The 13,902-nt window shown below is 31.1% G+C and overlaps 1 protein-coding gene across 1 annotated transcript; it reads left to right on the plus strand.

Annotated features, from left to right (window-relative positions):
• The first annotated feature begins 305 nt into the window (after positions 1–305).
• On the plus strand, positions 306–10,472 carry LOC129987963 (zinc finger protein OZF-like). Its single transcript, XM_056095987.1, has 2 exons — positions 306–665; positions 8,560–10,472. The coding sequence occupies exon 2, from the start codon at positions 8,729–8,731 to the stop codon at positions 10,202–10,204; it is 1,476 nt and encodes a 491-aa protein (XP_055951962.1). The 5' UTR covers positions 306–665; positions 8,560–8,728; the 3' UTR covers positions 10,205–10,472.
• The last annotated feature ends 3,430 nt before the right edge of the window (positions 10,473–13,902 follow it).

A 13,902-nucleotide genomic window follows, 5' to 3' on the forward strand; every position in this document is an offset into this window, starting at 1 on the left:
TTGAAAAATAACTTCATCTTTTTCTTGCTTTCATCAGATTTGCTCCATATATTAGTTTGATTAAGGAATGTTAGGAGTTGCCTTACTATTGAATTTCAAAAATGTTGAAAAGAAAAATTTTGAAATTTTGTCTTAAAACAATAAATGTAAATACCAAAATAAGTAAAAAAAATTTAAGTATTCATTTTAACAATCGTTAGTATTAAACCTGGCAACTAATAAAAGAAGCTCAAATATTTCTCCTTCTCCATGGTGATTGGTTCTTGTATTAATCCGTTTTGCAACCGTTTACATCGTCGGTTAAGAACAGTTTGAACCATCATGATGCATTCAAATCCAAACAGATGAAAAATTGAACGTTCATAGAGTGGATTAGTTTATACTAAACCGTACTGTTGTGCTATACATTTCCACAATAGAGCCATGCGGTGCTTTTCAGATAATGACCAAAAATGTAAACAAACTATATAGTTGACACTTTTAACAACTTTTATTGCTATATATTTTTTTAATGAGTTTTACATGTAAGTCAAGTCAGATGATCACTTCCTGCAGGTTCTGATAACTTGATAATAATATTCAATGATTATTGAATCAGCTGTTTGGGAATAAAAAATAGTTTGTGTATTTCGCTCCAAGAAAGCGCTGCTAATTTTAGGAAGCAGGTAAATTATGTTTTTATTGCAATATGAAACATGTAAGATGGATGTGTCGGTCATTTTATTTTATTTTATATACAATTTTAATTTTTTGGCATTGTTCTGTGGGAAACATTATGTATTTAAATTAATTCTGAAAAAATGATAAAATTTTAACATTACTGGAATACTATGCTGTTTATTTTTTACATGTAATAAAAATTATTTAAGCTATCCTATTGTGATTTAACAATACAAATATATGCTCTAATAATTAAAGTATAAATTTCTTTTAAATCATGTGGAAAAACCAAGATTAAAAAACATGGAAGTTAAAATCTAATAATATATACGAGAAAAGTTTGTAATACAATGTAAACGACAAAAAAAAAGGAAGACTATTTTTTAGTTCTTTGCATTTCCTCAATAATAGATTGAAACGTATCAATGTATTGCAAAATGATCACATTTTCAATTCAAAATCCAACTGATGAGTGATATATTCCAGTAGAAATTTGTTTAAGAGTTTGAGTATACTTATTGACTTTTTAGAAAGTGAAAAATGTGAATATATATGGTTGATTTAGAGCTGCCGAACTTGACAAATATCCTTTAGAGCATTGGAATGTGCACTTCGTAACATTTCAAAATTGTAAATAGTTAAAAATTAAGCAAAATTTTGGTATTCAAAGCACAAAAAAAAGTTTTACACATTTCTGAATTTAAAAAACTGTCATTTTAATGATATCAATTCAATAGTTGTGTGAATTTTTCCTGAATTTTTGCAATTTTTGAAAAATATTTTTTTCTTAATTTCAAACAAAAGATTATATTGTTACACTGCAATTCAAACCATTTTCATTGTTTCATCAAATATTGAAAGCTGAAGAATAAAGATTCTGTTTAATATAAGAAAAATAAAAAATGAATTTGTAATGTAAAATCGAAACTAATAGATAACTAATCAAATTCTTGCTGTGTGGTTTTATTAAATAAAATTATTTCGCTTTTACATTTAGTCAATAATAAATGTTTGTTAAGCAATTTTGAATAATATTTGGAAATATTTGTATAAAGTATTAAAAATTTTTTGGGGAAAAAAATCTATTCTAGGATAATTTGCTAATATTACGTTGTATGTAATTTATCAATAAGAAGTGCTATTGATGATTGGGTAACTAATGTTGAGTTGGGTTGAGTTGAGTTCAGTTTATTTTTTATGGCACAAAAGTCATCTTTGGCTAATCTGCGCCATATTCTTGAAGTTAAAATATTTGTGTCAATTTATAATAAAATCAAAACATTGAATGTCTACAAAATCCAACTGCCTAAAAGCGTAAATCTGTGAGTCATGAAAAAGCAGTGACTCATGAAAAATGAATCATTATGAAATACGTAAATTTTACTGGTAAAATGATGCTGTAAATACTATATATATATGTAATTTTCTCTTCCCAGATGACTTTAGAAGGTGAATTGATGCAATGAAGTGACATATTTTTAAATACAACAGAGCATTATGCTGAATAGATATAGATGAAAAGCAGTCACAAAGATATTTTCGCTGACGTAATTTCAATTTTAATACACACAAAATCATTGAACTGAGGATGGAGATTTCTGCCACGGAAAATGAAACTCCTGTTGTTCGTGATGTGTGTAAAAAGGAAATTGATGCAAATACAAACGTACAAACTCAAAATCGGTTTACTAATAAACAATTCACGTGTGATGTCTGTAGCAAGTTAATTTCACAAGAAGGACCATTTAATAAGCATTATTGTACTCATGACAGTGAAAAACTGTTTTCTTCTGATGTATTCCATAAAGAAATTTCTGAAAAATACCATTTTAATGAGCATGATCCGATTCATGCCAATGACAAACTCTATTCTTGTGATGTATGCAGTCATGAATTTTCCAAAAAAAGCGGATTTGAGCTAGAATTCTTGTATTAGTAAACTTGAAACACCATATTCCTGTGATGATTGTGGCAAAGGATTTTTTAAGAAAGGTCATTTAATTAGTCATTGTCGAAATCATTCGAATGAAAAACCGCATTCATGTAATGTATGTGGCAAAGAATTTTCTCGGAAAGGTGATTTAAATAGGCATTATCGAAGTCATACGAATGAAAAGCCTTTTTCTTGTGATATATGTCATGTAAAATTTTTCGCTAAAAGGGGATTTGACTAAGCATTATCGAATTCATACTAAAGAAAAACTACTCTTGTGAAGTGTGCGGTAAAGAATTTTTTTGGAAAAATGGTTTGACAGATCATTATCTAAACCATACAAATGAAAAAAAGTTTTCTTGTGATGTATATGGTAAGGACTTTTCTCGGAAAAGTAATTTAAAAGCTCATTATCGATCTCATACAAAAGAAAAATCTCTATTCCTGTGATATATGCAGTAAAGAATTTTCTTTTAGATATTCTTTGAATAAGCATTATCGATTGCATACTGATGAAAAGCCGTATTCTTGTGATGTATGCAGTAGAAAATTTTCTCGTGAAACTCATTTAAATGACCATTATCGAATCCACACACACGAAAAACCTTTTTCTTGTATGCAGTAAAAAATTCGCACGGAAATGTAATTTAAATAGGCATTATGTAACACATACTGATGAAAAACCCCATACTTGTGATATATGTGGTAAAGGATTTTCTTTCAAATGTAATTTGGTCAACCATTATCGAACGCATGCAAATTAAAAATCTCATTCTCGTGATGTATGCCACAAAGCATTTTCTCGCAAATATGATTTGAATAAGCATTATCAAATTCATACATAAAAAAAAGCTTATTTTTGTATTATATGCAAGGAAAGATTTTTTGATAGAAATAGTTTGAAGAAGCATTATGGAACTCATACAAACCATAAACTGTAATTTTGTGCTATACGTAGCAAAGCATTTTCTCAAAGCTTTGATTTGAAGAGGCATAATCGAATCCATGCAAAGAAAGATTATTTTTGGAATGAATACGTTAAGTTGTTTTCTACCGAAAATTATTTCAATGAAATTTTCATATACTACAAAGAAAGAGTACTTCTGTATCGCATAGAGTAATGCATTTTTTTTCCCCTTAGAAATGTAATTGAAATGCAAATAAATGAATTATTTCGAAAAGAAACCTCTTTTTAATATGTCTTAAATTGTTTTTCAAAATTGCAAATTAAAGAAATGCTATAGAATTTATCACTAAATTGTTTTTTTTAAATTACGTAAAGAAACAATGGAGAAATTGTTCAGATGATAATTTCTTCTTTTATGTAGGCATATTCTGTTACGTTTCTTATTTTGTATATGCTTAAAAAAATGGAGAACAATTCCTCTTCAAAGAAATAAAGTGATGAAAGTATTTTGAAAATGGAGGGAGAAAATAGTTTTTCTAGGAAAAAAATAAAAAGAATATCGATATCTTGTTCTAGCGTAAATACAAAAACAGTGGAGTCGCACTTGATAACTAAAATAAAATGGAATTTTGTTATAATATTAAACCGAACAATGATGACTTCAAAAGTGTTTTTAAAAAATCGAATGTGCTTCCTATTTAATGAAAAAAAAAAAATTGCAAGTTTCTGACAAACCATGTTAATTTGTTTGATCATCAAACTCTTGTGTGGTTTTATTAAATGAAATTATTTTACTTTTATATTTAGTCAGTAATGAATAGGGATTGCAATATCGGACCAAAATTTCAATACCGGTATTCGGTATTTTTTAGATCTCAATACCGGGTTACCGGTTTTAGTACCGGTATTAGAAATTTTACAAAAAAAAAAAAAAAAAAAAAAAAAAACGGTGTTTCTTTGTTTTATTTGCCAGTTTTATAAAAGAGTGTAAATACCACAAAAAATAATTTGTAATTTATAAACTATAACAGTATATAAAGAATCACAAAAAAGTAAAGGAACAACTTATTTATTTAAATCACAAAAAATTGTAAATATCACTATTCAGTCTGTGGTACTAATACAAATTTTTGAAATATGATCTTAAAAAACATAATGCATCAATTGCACTGTCATTAAGCCTGAAAAGTAATTTTGTGCAAAAATTACTAGCTGTCGAAAACGCTCTTTCGGCATCTACGCTAGTTAGTGGTACTATTAGCAATGCGCGATATACTTTTTCCAAGTACAGTAGACTCCCGATTATCCGCGGGCGGGTTATCCGCGATGCGGATTATCCGCGCCTGCCGCACAAAGGTTTTTTTTTTTTTTTTTTTTTTTTGACTGATTTCTTCAAAAAGGTGCAGTTTTACAGTTATGCTTTTGTAATTACATAATACATTACAGTATTAAAACAATACATATGTATTAATTTTTCTGTGTATCCTTGACGCCTCTCGTAAATACTAAGCACTTTTCTGTTTTCATTAACAAAATGCATTTTAGGTTAGTTTTGAGTGATATACTAAAATATTAACCGTTAGTTAAACATTTCCTGCTGTTTATTTTACGTTTTATTGTACATAAAACGATTTTTCAAAGTTGGAATGACTGTTTTCTTTTTTGCTATACCCGTTTTTAGCTTTTTTCGGATTATCCGCGATTTTTGTTATCCGCGGCGGCCGCGCCACCCAATTCCGCGGATAATCGGGAGTGTACTGTACTTACCTCTAAATCCCTCATCTTCAAATCAATCGATTTCTTATCAGATGGTTTTGGATATAGCTGATTTCTGTATTGTATATTGGTTCGTTGAAATTTTCTTATTTATCGCTAATTCTAATTTTTGTTCAAGAGACAATTCCTTTTCACTATCGACATTAGTGTCATCATAATCTCCGATAACTGAACCGAATTCTTTTGAATGTGGATAGGTTTGCGGGTAACAAATTTTAAGAAAATTTACTATAAACTTAATCAGATTTGAATTGGTTATTTTCTTTTCTTCTTTTCCATTTTCATTTTTAAAATCATTATAATTATGTAAATACCATAAGACATTTTCTATTTAGATATGCCTTTCTTCTGTGCGATTTTTCAATGTAATATATAATCTTCAGATAGTGATGTGTGCTGTTCTAGTGTGATGTGTGCTATTAGGAGTAAACAGTTCCAACGTGTTTTAAAATCTAATATTAATATATATTCTATTTTATTTTCAGTTAGTTTGTATTTTAGAAATATGTCATCTTTTATAGGGGAACGTTTAAACACCTTTTTAAAATTTTTTGAACTTTATAAATTATAGGAAGCAATTCTTGATGGGTTAATATTTCACCCTCATTAGCAATATGTTCTTCAACAATTACATTGTCAATGTCACTCTCACTTTTACTCTCTTCAAAGTTGGAATCCGAAGTTTCTATATCCACAGTATTTGGATTCTTCTGTTCTTTATTTTTTTGGTATAATGCATCTATTACTCCTAACTGAATTCCATGAGCATAGCACAACTTCTGATTTGCACCAATCAACTTTCCAACTTTTTTCATAACTATTGCTCCATCAGTCATTATGTATACAATTTCTTCTTTCAGGGATAATCCATGTTTTGCTAATTTAGATTTAAGCCATTAATTAGTTAATTAATTTAGCCCGTTAGGGAGACATAAAAACAAAAACGTATATTATTTTGCTATGATCCCTGAACTTACAGTTTAGACAATTTTATAAATTTCTAGTAAATACCGAAAAACCGGTATTTAAACTTGTGAATACCGGTATTACAAAATTGTACAAATGGCTCAAAATACCGGTATTCGGTATACCGGTATTGCAATCCCTAGTAATGAATATTTATTAAAACAAGTTTGAATAATATTTGTATTAAGTATTTAAAATTTATAGGGAAAAAATCTATTCTAGAATAATTTGCTAATATTACGATATATGTAATTTATCAATACGAAGTGCTATTGATGAGTGGGTAACCAATGTTGGCGGGTATCTTAATATAACCAATTGTTAATGGCATGAAAATATGTCGGCATGTGCAATTGGATATTTTCTGAAACCAACCGCTGCGGGCGACCAGTTTGTTTGACCAGGTTATTAACTTTTTGTGTTGTGAAATATTAATTTGGAATCGGTGTTTTTAAAAATTTCAAGTTGTTATTTCATGTAAATTCAAAGACATGAATTTAATTGAGTAAGTCAAAACAAATTATAAAGCATGTACATTTTAAAACAAAATTTAAACACTACTGAATTAAAGGAAAAATGAAAATTATATTTTTGGATTAATGCCAACAGAAAATATTTGTTTTAATCTTAATTTTAGCATTGGCAAAAATTGTGGATGAGTTTGAATTTCGCAACATTAAAAATTGTTCAAATCGTGCATTACTCTAAAAAAAAAACTTATTTAAAATAAAGAAAAAAACATAGTTCAGAAATTGATATCATTAACAATTGAATTTTCTTGTGTTTTAAGATGATACAAAAATAATTTTTGTGTGATAATAGATATGATCATCATTAACTAAGTCATAGCGATTACCCATCTGAAAATAGTTTCGCCAATCTTCTCGCTCGATTAAACTTTGTTTGACGCCTATTTCTTTTACATATTACTTCCTGTGGGTGAATATTTTTAGTGTCTTATTCAGATAATTTGTAATAATAGTTTTCAGCTGCATTAACAGCGAAGCATTGAATTAAATGTAGCTATAAAAACTTTCCATGAAATAACCCGAAATGTTCGTATAGCGATTTGTTTACGTTTGACTGTTAACATTCGACAGCATATATTAAGAGCAATTTCTTTCTCATTTACGTTAAGCAGCGTTCACACGAGGTCAACTATTGCCTTACTTCAGGAACATCACATGACCCCAACGGGATAGCAGGAAATGGCTGCCTCATCGGGACAACTATTGTTTGACAACGGATTCTAAAATCGTTCGCGCTTTTGCGCATGTGTTAGAATGGGTTTAATTCGTCAAAATAGGGGTGAGAGGAAAGATGAAAGGACGGGGGATGTTTACATTTAAGAATAAAATAAACTCGGATTACTCACAGACTGAATTAAAATAATATACTCAGGAACGACACGATATTCACGTACACAAAGAATGACGAAGAATTCCAGAAATGCGCTCATCCTTCCGCGTCTCTCCCCTGAATGAAATACAATCGTCGAAAAGTGGTCGTTTCAGAATACTGAAATGAATAATATTTGCATTGTCCAATTGCGGCTGTCACATTATCTTCCTGAAGTAGGCATGACGTTTGATTGCACGCAATTGTTGGCCTCGTGTGTACCCTGATTATATATATTGTTACAAATCTGTAATTTTGCTACCCGGTACGAATTGTGTCATCCTGGGAAAAATCGTTAAAACCTTTGTAAGATCTGTACTGTGCGTGCTGAGCTTGGCGACTAAATGGATGATACCGGAAAGTTCTAGAAGTTTCACGATCCATCGAGTAATAACTGAGATACACCCAGATACGCCCTGATTGGTCTGAAGATTCCAGCCCCGCCTCCCGGAACTATAAAAGACAAGCAATCTGAATCTGCAAAAAAAGATGTGTGGGTCGGAGGAAGTGTGTGTATAGTCAGAGGCGATGTGTGGTGAGAGTCGGAGTCGCCGACACGTAGAGAAACTGGAGGATTAGACAGCAAGAAAGCTGCTGAACTATAGCAATTAATTGTGCTGCGTTATTACGACTGATTAGCGGTATTTATAGAAGAAAATTTTTTGTAACAATATATATATATATATATCAAATAGTTACAGTTATGCGGAGTGTTTTCAGTTGTTTTGAAACTTATTTCATTAATTTGAAAAAAATGTATTTTTTCATGTATAAAAATGTATATTTTCATGTCTTGAATAATTTACTTTGCATAATGATTAAATAATCGTTAAATTTTAAAATTTAATCATTATTAAATGCTTAAATTTTACTGGTAAAATAATGCTGCTAATATATATATAAATTTTTTTCTTTCCAGATGACTTTAGAAGAGGAATTGATGCAATGAAGAGAAAAAAATTTATTTTTAACTAAAAAGAGCAATATCCTGAATAGATATACATGAAAAGCAGTGCCCAAAGATATTTTTGCTGTCAGAATTTCAGTTGCAGTATATTCCTACACACTCAAAAATTAATGAATAGAGGATGGAGATTTCTGTCAAAGAAAATGAGGCTCACTTTATTCGGGATGCGTGGAATAAGGAAACCAGTGTTGGTACAAATGTACAAACTCCAGAATTATTTACTAACGAACAATTCACGTGTGATGTCTCTGGTAAGATAATTTCACCAGAAGGACCATTTAATAAGCATTATTGTACTCATAACAATGATAAACTGTTTTCTTCTAATGTATTCCATAAAGAAATTTCTGACAAATACCATCCAAATGGGCATGATCCGATTCATGCCAATGAAAAACTCTATTCTTGTGATGTATGCAGTCAAGAATTTTCCGAAAACGCGGATTTGAGTGAGCATTCTTGTTTTCCTAAACATGAAACACGATATTCCTGTGATGTTTGTGGCAAAGAATTTTCTAAGAAAGGTAATTTAATTAGTCATTGTCGAAATCATTCAAATGAAAAACCGCATTCATGTAATGTATGTGGCAAAGAATTTTCTCGGAAAGGTGATTTAAATAGGCATTATCGAAGTCATACGAATGAAAAGCCTTTTTCTTGTGATATATGCCATGTAAAATTTTCGCTGAAAGGTAATTTGACTAAGCATTATCGAATTCATACTAAAGAAAAACTCTATTCTTGTGAAGTGTGCGGTAAAGAATTTTTTTGGAAAAATGGTTTGAAGGACCATCTTCTAACTCATACAAATGAAAAATTTTATTCTTGCGATGTATGCGGAAGAGAATTTTCTCGAAGAAAGAATTTGAAAGTTCATTACCGAACTCATACAAAAGAAAAAATCTATTCGTGTGATACATGCAGTAAAGAATTTTCTTCCGAATATTCTTTGAACAAGCATTATCGAACGCATACTGATGAGAAGCCGTATTCTTGTGATGTATGCAGTAAAAAATTTACTCGTGAAACTCATTTAAATGTGCATTATAGAATCCATACACACGAAAAACCCTTTTCCTGTATTGTATGCAATAAAGAATTCGCCCAGAAAGGTATTTTAAATAGGCATTATCTAACACATACTGAAGAAAAACCCTATGCTTGTGATATATGTGGTAAAAGATTTTCTTTGAAATATAATTTTAATGACCATTATCTTATTCATACAAACAAAATATCCTATTTTTGTGATATATGTGGCAAAGCTGTTTCTCAAAAACGTTATTTGAATGACCATTATCGAGCGCATGCAAATCGAAAATCCCATAAATTGCATACTGATGAAAAGCCGTATTCTTGTGATATATGCTGTAGAAAATTTTCTCGTGAAAGTCATTTAAATGACCATTATCGAATCCACACACACGAAAAACCTTTTTCTTGTATTGTATGCAGTAAAAAATTCACTCGGAAATGTAATTTAAATAGGCATTATCTAACACATACTAATGAAAAATCCTATACTTGTGATATATGCGGCAAAGGATTTTCTTTGAAATGGAATTTGGCTGACCATTATCGAACGCATGCAAATTGAAAATCTCATTCTTGTGATGTATGCCACAAAGCATTTTTTCGCAAATATGATTTGAATAAACATTATCAAATCCATACATAAGACAAAGCTTATTTTTGTATTATATGCAAGGAAGGATTTTTTTGATAGAAATAGTTTGAAGAAGCATTATGGAACTCATACAAACCATAAACTGTGACTTTGTGTTTTATATATCAAAGCATTTTCTCAAAACTTTGATTTGAAGAGACAATCGAATCCATGCAAAAGAAAGATTATTTTTGGAATGAATACGTTAAGTTGTTTTCTGCAGAAAACTATTTAAATAAATTTTTTATATACTACAAATAAAGAGTACTTTTGTAACGCATACAGTAATGCATTTTTTTTTCAGAAACATAATTTAAATGAAAATGACTGAGTTATTTCAATAGGAAACCTATTTTTAATATGTCGTTAATTCTTTTTCAAAATAGCAGTTTAAAGAAATACTATCGAATTTATCATAGTTAAAAAAAACATAAAAAACAATGAAGATTGTTCACATGATGGTTTCTTCTTTTGTGTTTGCGTATTCTTTTAACATTTTAATGGCCGCGCACACAACATCGGTGTGATACCGGAACAACTGTTAGTCTCCGCTCACACAACATCGGTGTGATAACCGGAACAACTGTTAGTCTCCGCTTACACAACATCGGTGTGATAACCGGAACAACTGTTAGTCTCCGCTTACACAACATCGGTGTGTTAACCGGAACAACTGTTAATCTCCGCTTACACAACATCGGTGTGATAACCGGAACAACTATTAGTCTCCGCTCACACAACATCGGTGTGATAACCGGAACAACTGTTAGTCTCCGCTCACACAACATCGGTGTGATAACCGGAACAACTGTTAGTCTCCACTCACATAACATCGTTATGTGAGTGTAACCGGAACAACGGTTAGTCTCCACTCATTCAACAAGTGTGTGTTTTTACTGCCGAAAAATATTAGTCGATTCGACACTCTCTATGTGATGATTGATGAATATAAACTAGTTTTTTTAAATTACAGAATGGCTTGCCAATCGTTAAACAGGGAAAACCGTGAATGGTCAAAAAAAAATTATTCCCTGACTGGATTTAAAAAAAAAAAATATTTTGATATAATTTTTATCATAGTCGACAATTAACTGATAGTTTTTTCATAAGTAGAATGGAACATCGTTGGCAACTAGTGACAGTCAGTCATTTACTGAAAACAGAAATGAAGGCCATCGACGTTTCTGCGTATGCGCCTGGTGGCGGCATATTTACATTTAAATTTTCGAGGGATTTTCTAGTGTAGGATCCTCAGTGCCAAAAGCACCTTCAATTCTGAAGTACGCCTGGTTTATGATAGATTCTGCATCTATTGACTGATTTTGAAACTACTTTGTTTTCATTACTTATTGTCTACTGTTCGTTTCAGTATTCTGAGACGACACTTTTCGACTGTTCTATCTCTATAAGGGGTGACTCACGGAAGGATGCGCGCCTACGGAAGGATACGTGGAATTTACTTTATTGTTAAGTATAAACATCTGATCTTTCCTCTCACCCCTGTTTTACGGAATTAAACCCATCCTAATGCATGCGCAAAAGCGCGGTGGGTTTTAGAATCCGTTGGCAAACAATATGTTATTCACTTTATCATGTTTTAAAAAACTTTCATGTCTTTCATCTCGATTTCTAATATAACTTATGTTACCATGACAACCCCATAATATTAATTTGTTTCATTATTTTTGAATCGAATCGCGGTTGAGCATTCATCCTGTTAGTCAAAATAATTTTAAAATAATAAAGTTGGTTATATTAACAGTTGGATTTGCAGTAGAGAAGAAAGGAAAGAAAATGAATCACCATCATTCATTTATTGCTTAGATAATTTCATTGGAACTTTTATTTTTTAGGACGTCAATTGCGAAATAAATACTTACAGCATATTTAACGGAAATAGTTTTGTGCGTTCTATGGAAAATGTGGCATAACTAAGACCCAACTCATAATAATAATATGATTTTCAGCTTTAACGAGACTGTTATGGGTTTTTTTTTAAGAAAATTGAACTTCTTCATGTACAAAATATACAAAAAAAAAAGTGTCGTAATCGTCAAAAATTTTATTTCGAGATTTTGACGAATCATTATTCCAGAAACACCTTCATGACCATGACTTCTTCATGAAGGTGAGAAACAACTTCATGATTTTAGAAACACCTTCATGACTTCCGTAAGTCATGACACCTTTATGACTTAACATGTTCCTCAAACAAGCTTTAAGCTAGATGGATGAAATTTTGCATGTGGTTATATCACCAAATTTGTAGATTTCTATCAAATTTGGCCTATGTGAGTAAGTTTCGGAAGACCGTTCTCCTTCATATGTAAAGCCGATCATACTACAAATTGCGATTGTAAGAATAACGTGTTGATAATATCCTAAGTTGTTTTAAGCTACATGTAAAATAGTGCCCAGCATTACAATCTAGTAATTTAATATAAATAATTATGTTAGTTACCAGAATTAATTTATTTTCTATTTCTCCGCTAACTTTTTATTGAATTAGGAATTATCGGGCATATTACTTATATTTTCTTTAAGCATTTTTTAGGTAGATTCCTAAAGGAAGTTTATCTATTGCATTGGTTCTCGTGACAAGAAGGGAATGCTTTGCAGTTCTTCGCCGATCATGGTCCCTAGAAACCCAAACCACCCTTGGTTCAAAAAGGTTCGTTCGCGAGCGTGCGTGTGTGAAAAACACATATTTTTAAAGCAGAATCGTGGCTGAAAAGAGGGAAGACACTTTGAATTTTTAAATTTCGCTCTTATTCTATCCTGGGAGGCATGATTTATGTACAAGTAAGACGCGACGGGGCACGTCAATCCACAATAACGTAAAGAGAGAAAAAAATATTTTCACGGTGAATATATACCATCAGGTTCTCATAGGGATATTTTTACATGTGTCGATTTAGACAAGGGAACTATAGCTATCTTATAAAAAGAATTCTCTTAGCGTGACAGATTTTTATCCCTTCATTCGAAGTGTGGGAACTTGTCAATTTCAGCAATTTTAGCGCTTGTGTCGCATTAATTAAATAAAAAAGGTACAAATGGACGGAAATAAGAGAACATTTTAAAATGAATAGGGGTTAAATTAAGATAAAACTTAGGAAATAATCAGGATTTAATTTAGATTTAGGTAAATCATTACATCCCCCCCCCTCCCCAGTGCAAGACGTGGAGGTGCATCGGGGCCATAGAGCTGATATATAAATGGAGGGAGCTAGTCGCTTGTTTCTTATATAAACAAGTGTACGCAACTCAAGTCACGTGACTTAGGGAAATCTGGGAGTAAGAATACCTTTTTTTGGCGCCATATCGCAAATCTTGGCATACTCAAAAACTGCCACGCAACATTTTGCTTCCCGGCATTGGGTCCGGTCGATTTTCATTTCCGTTAACATTTCCTAAACAGTTTTATATATATACAGTACACTCCCGATTATCCGCGGAATTGGGTGGCGCTGCCGCCGCGGATAACAAAAATCGCGGATAATCCGAAAAAAGCTAAAATCGGGTATAGCAAAAGAGAAAACAGTCATTCCAACTTTGAAAAATCGTTTTATGTACAATAAAAACGTAAAATAAACAGCAGGAAATGTTTAACTAACGCTTAATATTTT

The sequence above is a fragment of the Argiope bruennichi genome, chromosome 10 (genome assembly GCF_947563725.1).
Source record: "Argiope bruennichi chromosome 10, qqArgBrue1.1, whole genome shotgun sequence".
In the NCBI taxonomy this organism is placed as follows: domain Eukaryota; kingdom Metazoa; phylum Arthropoda; class Arachnida; order Araneae; family Araneidae; genus Argiope; species Argiope bruennichi.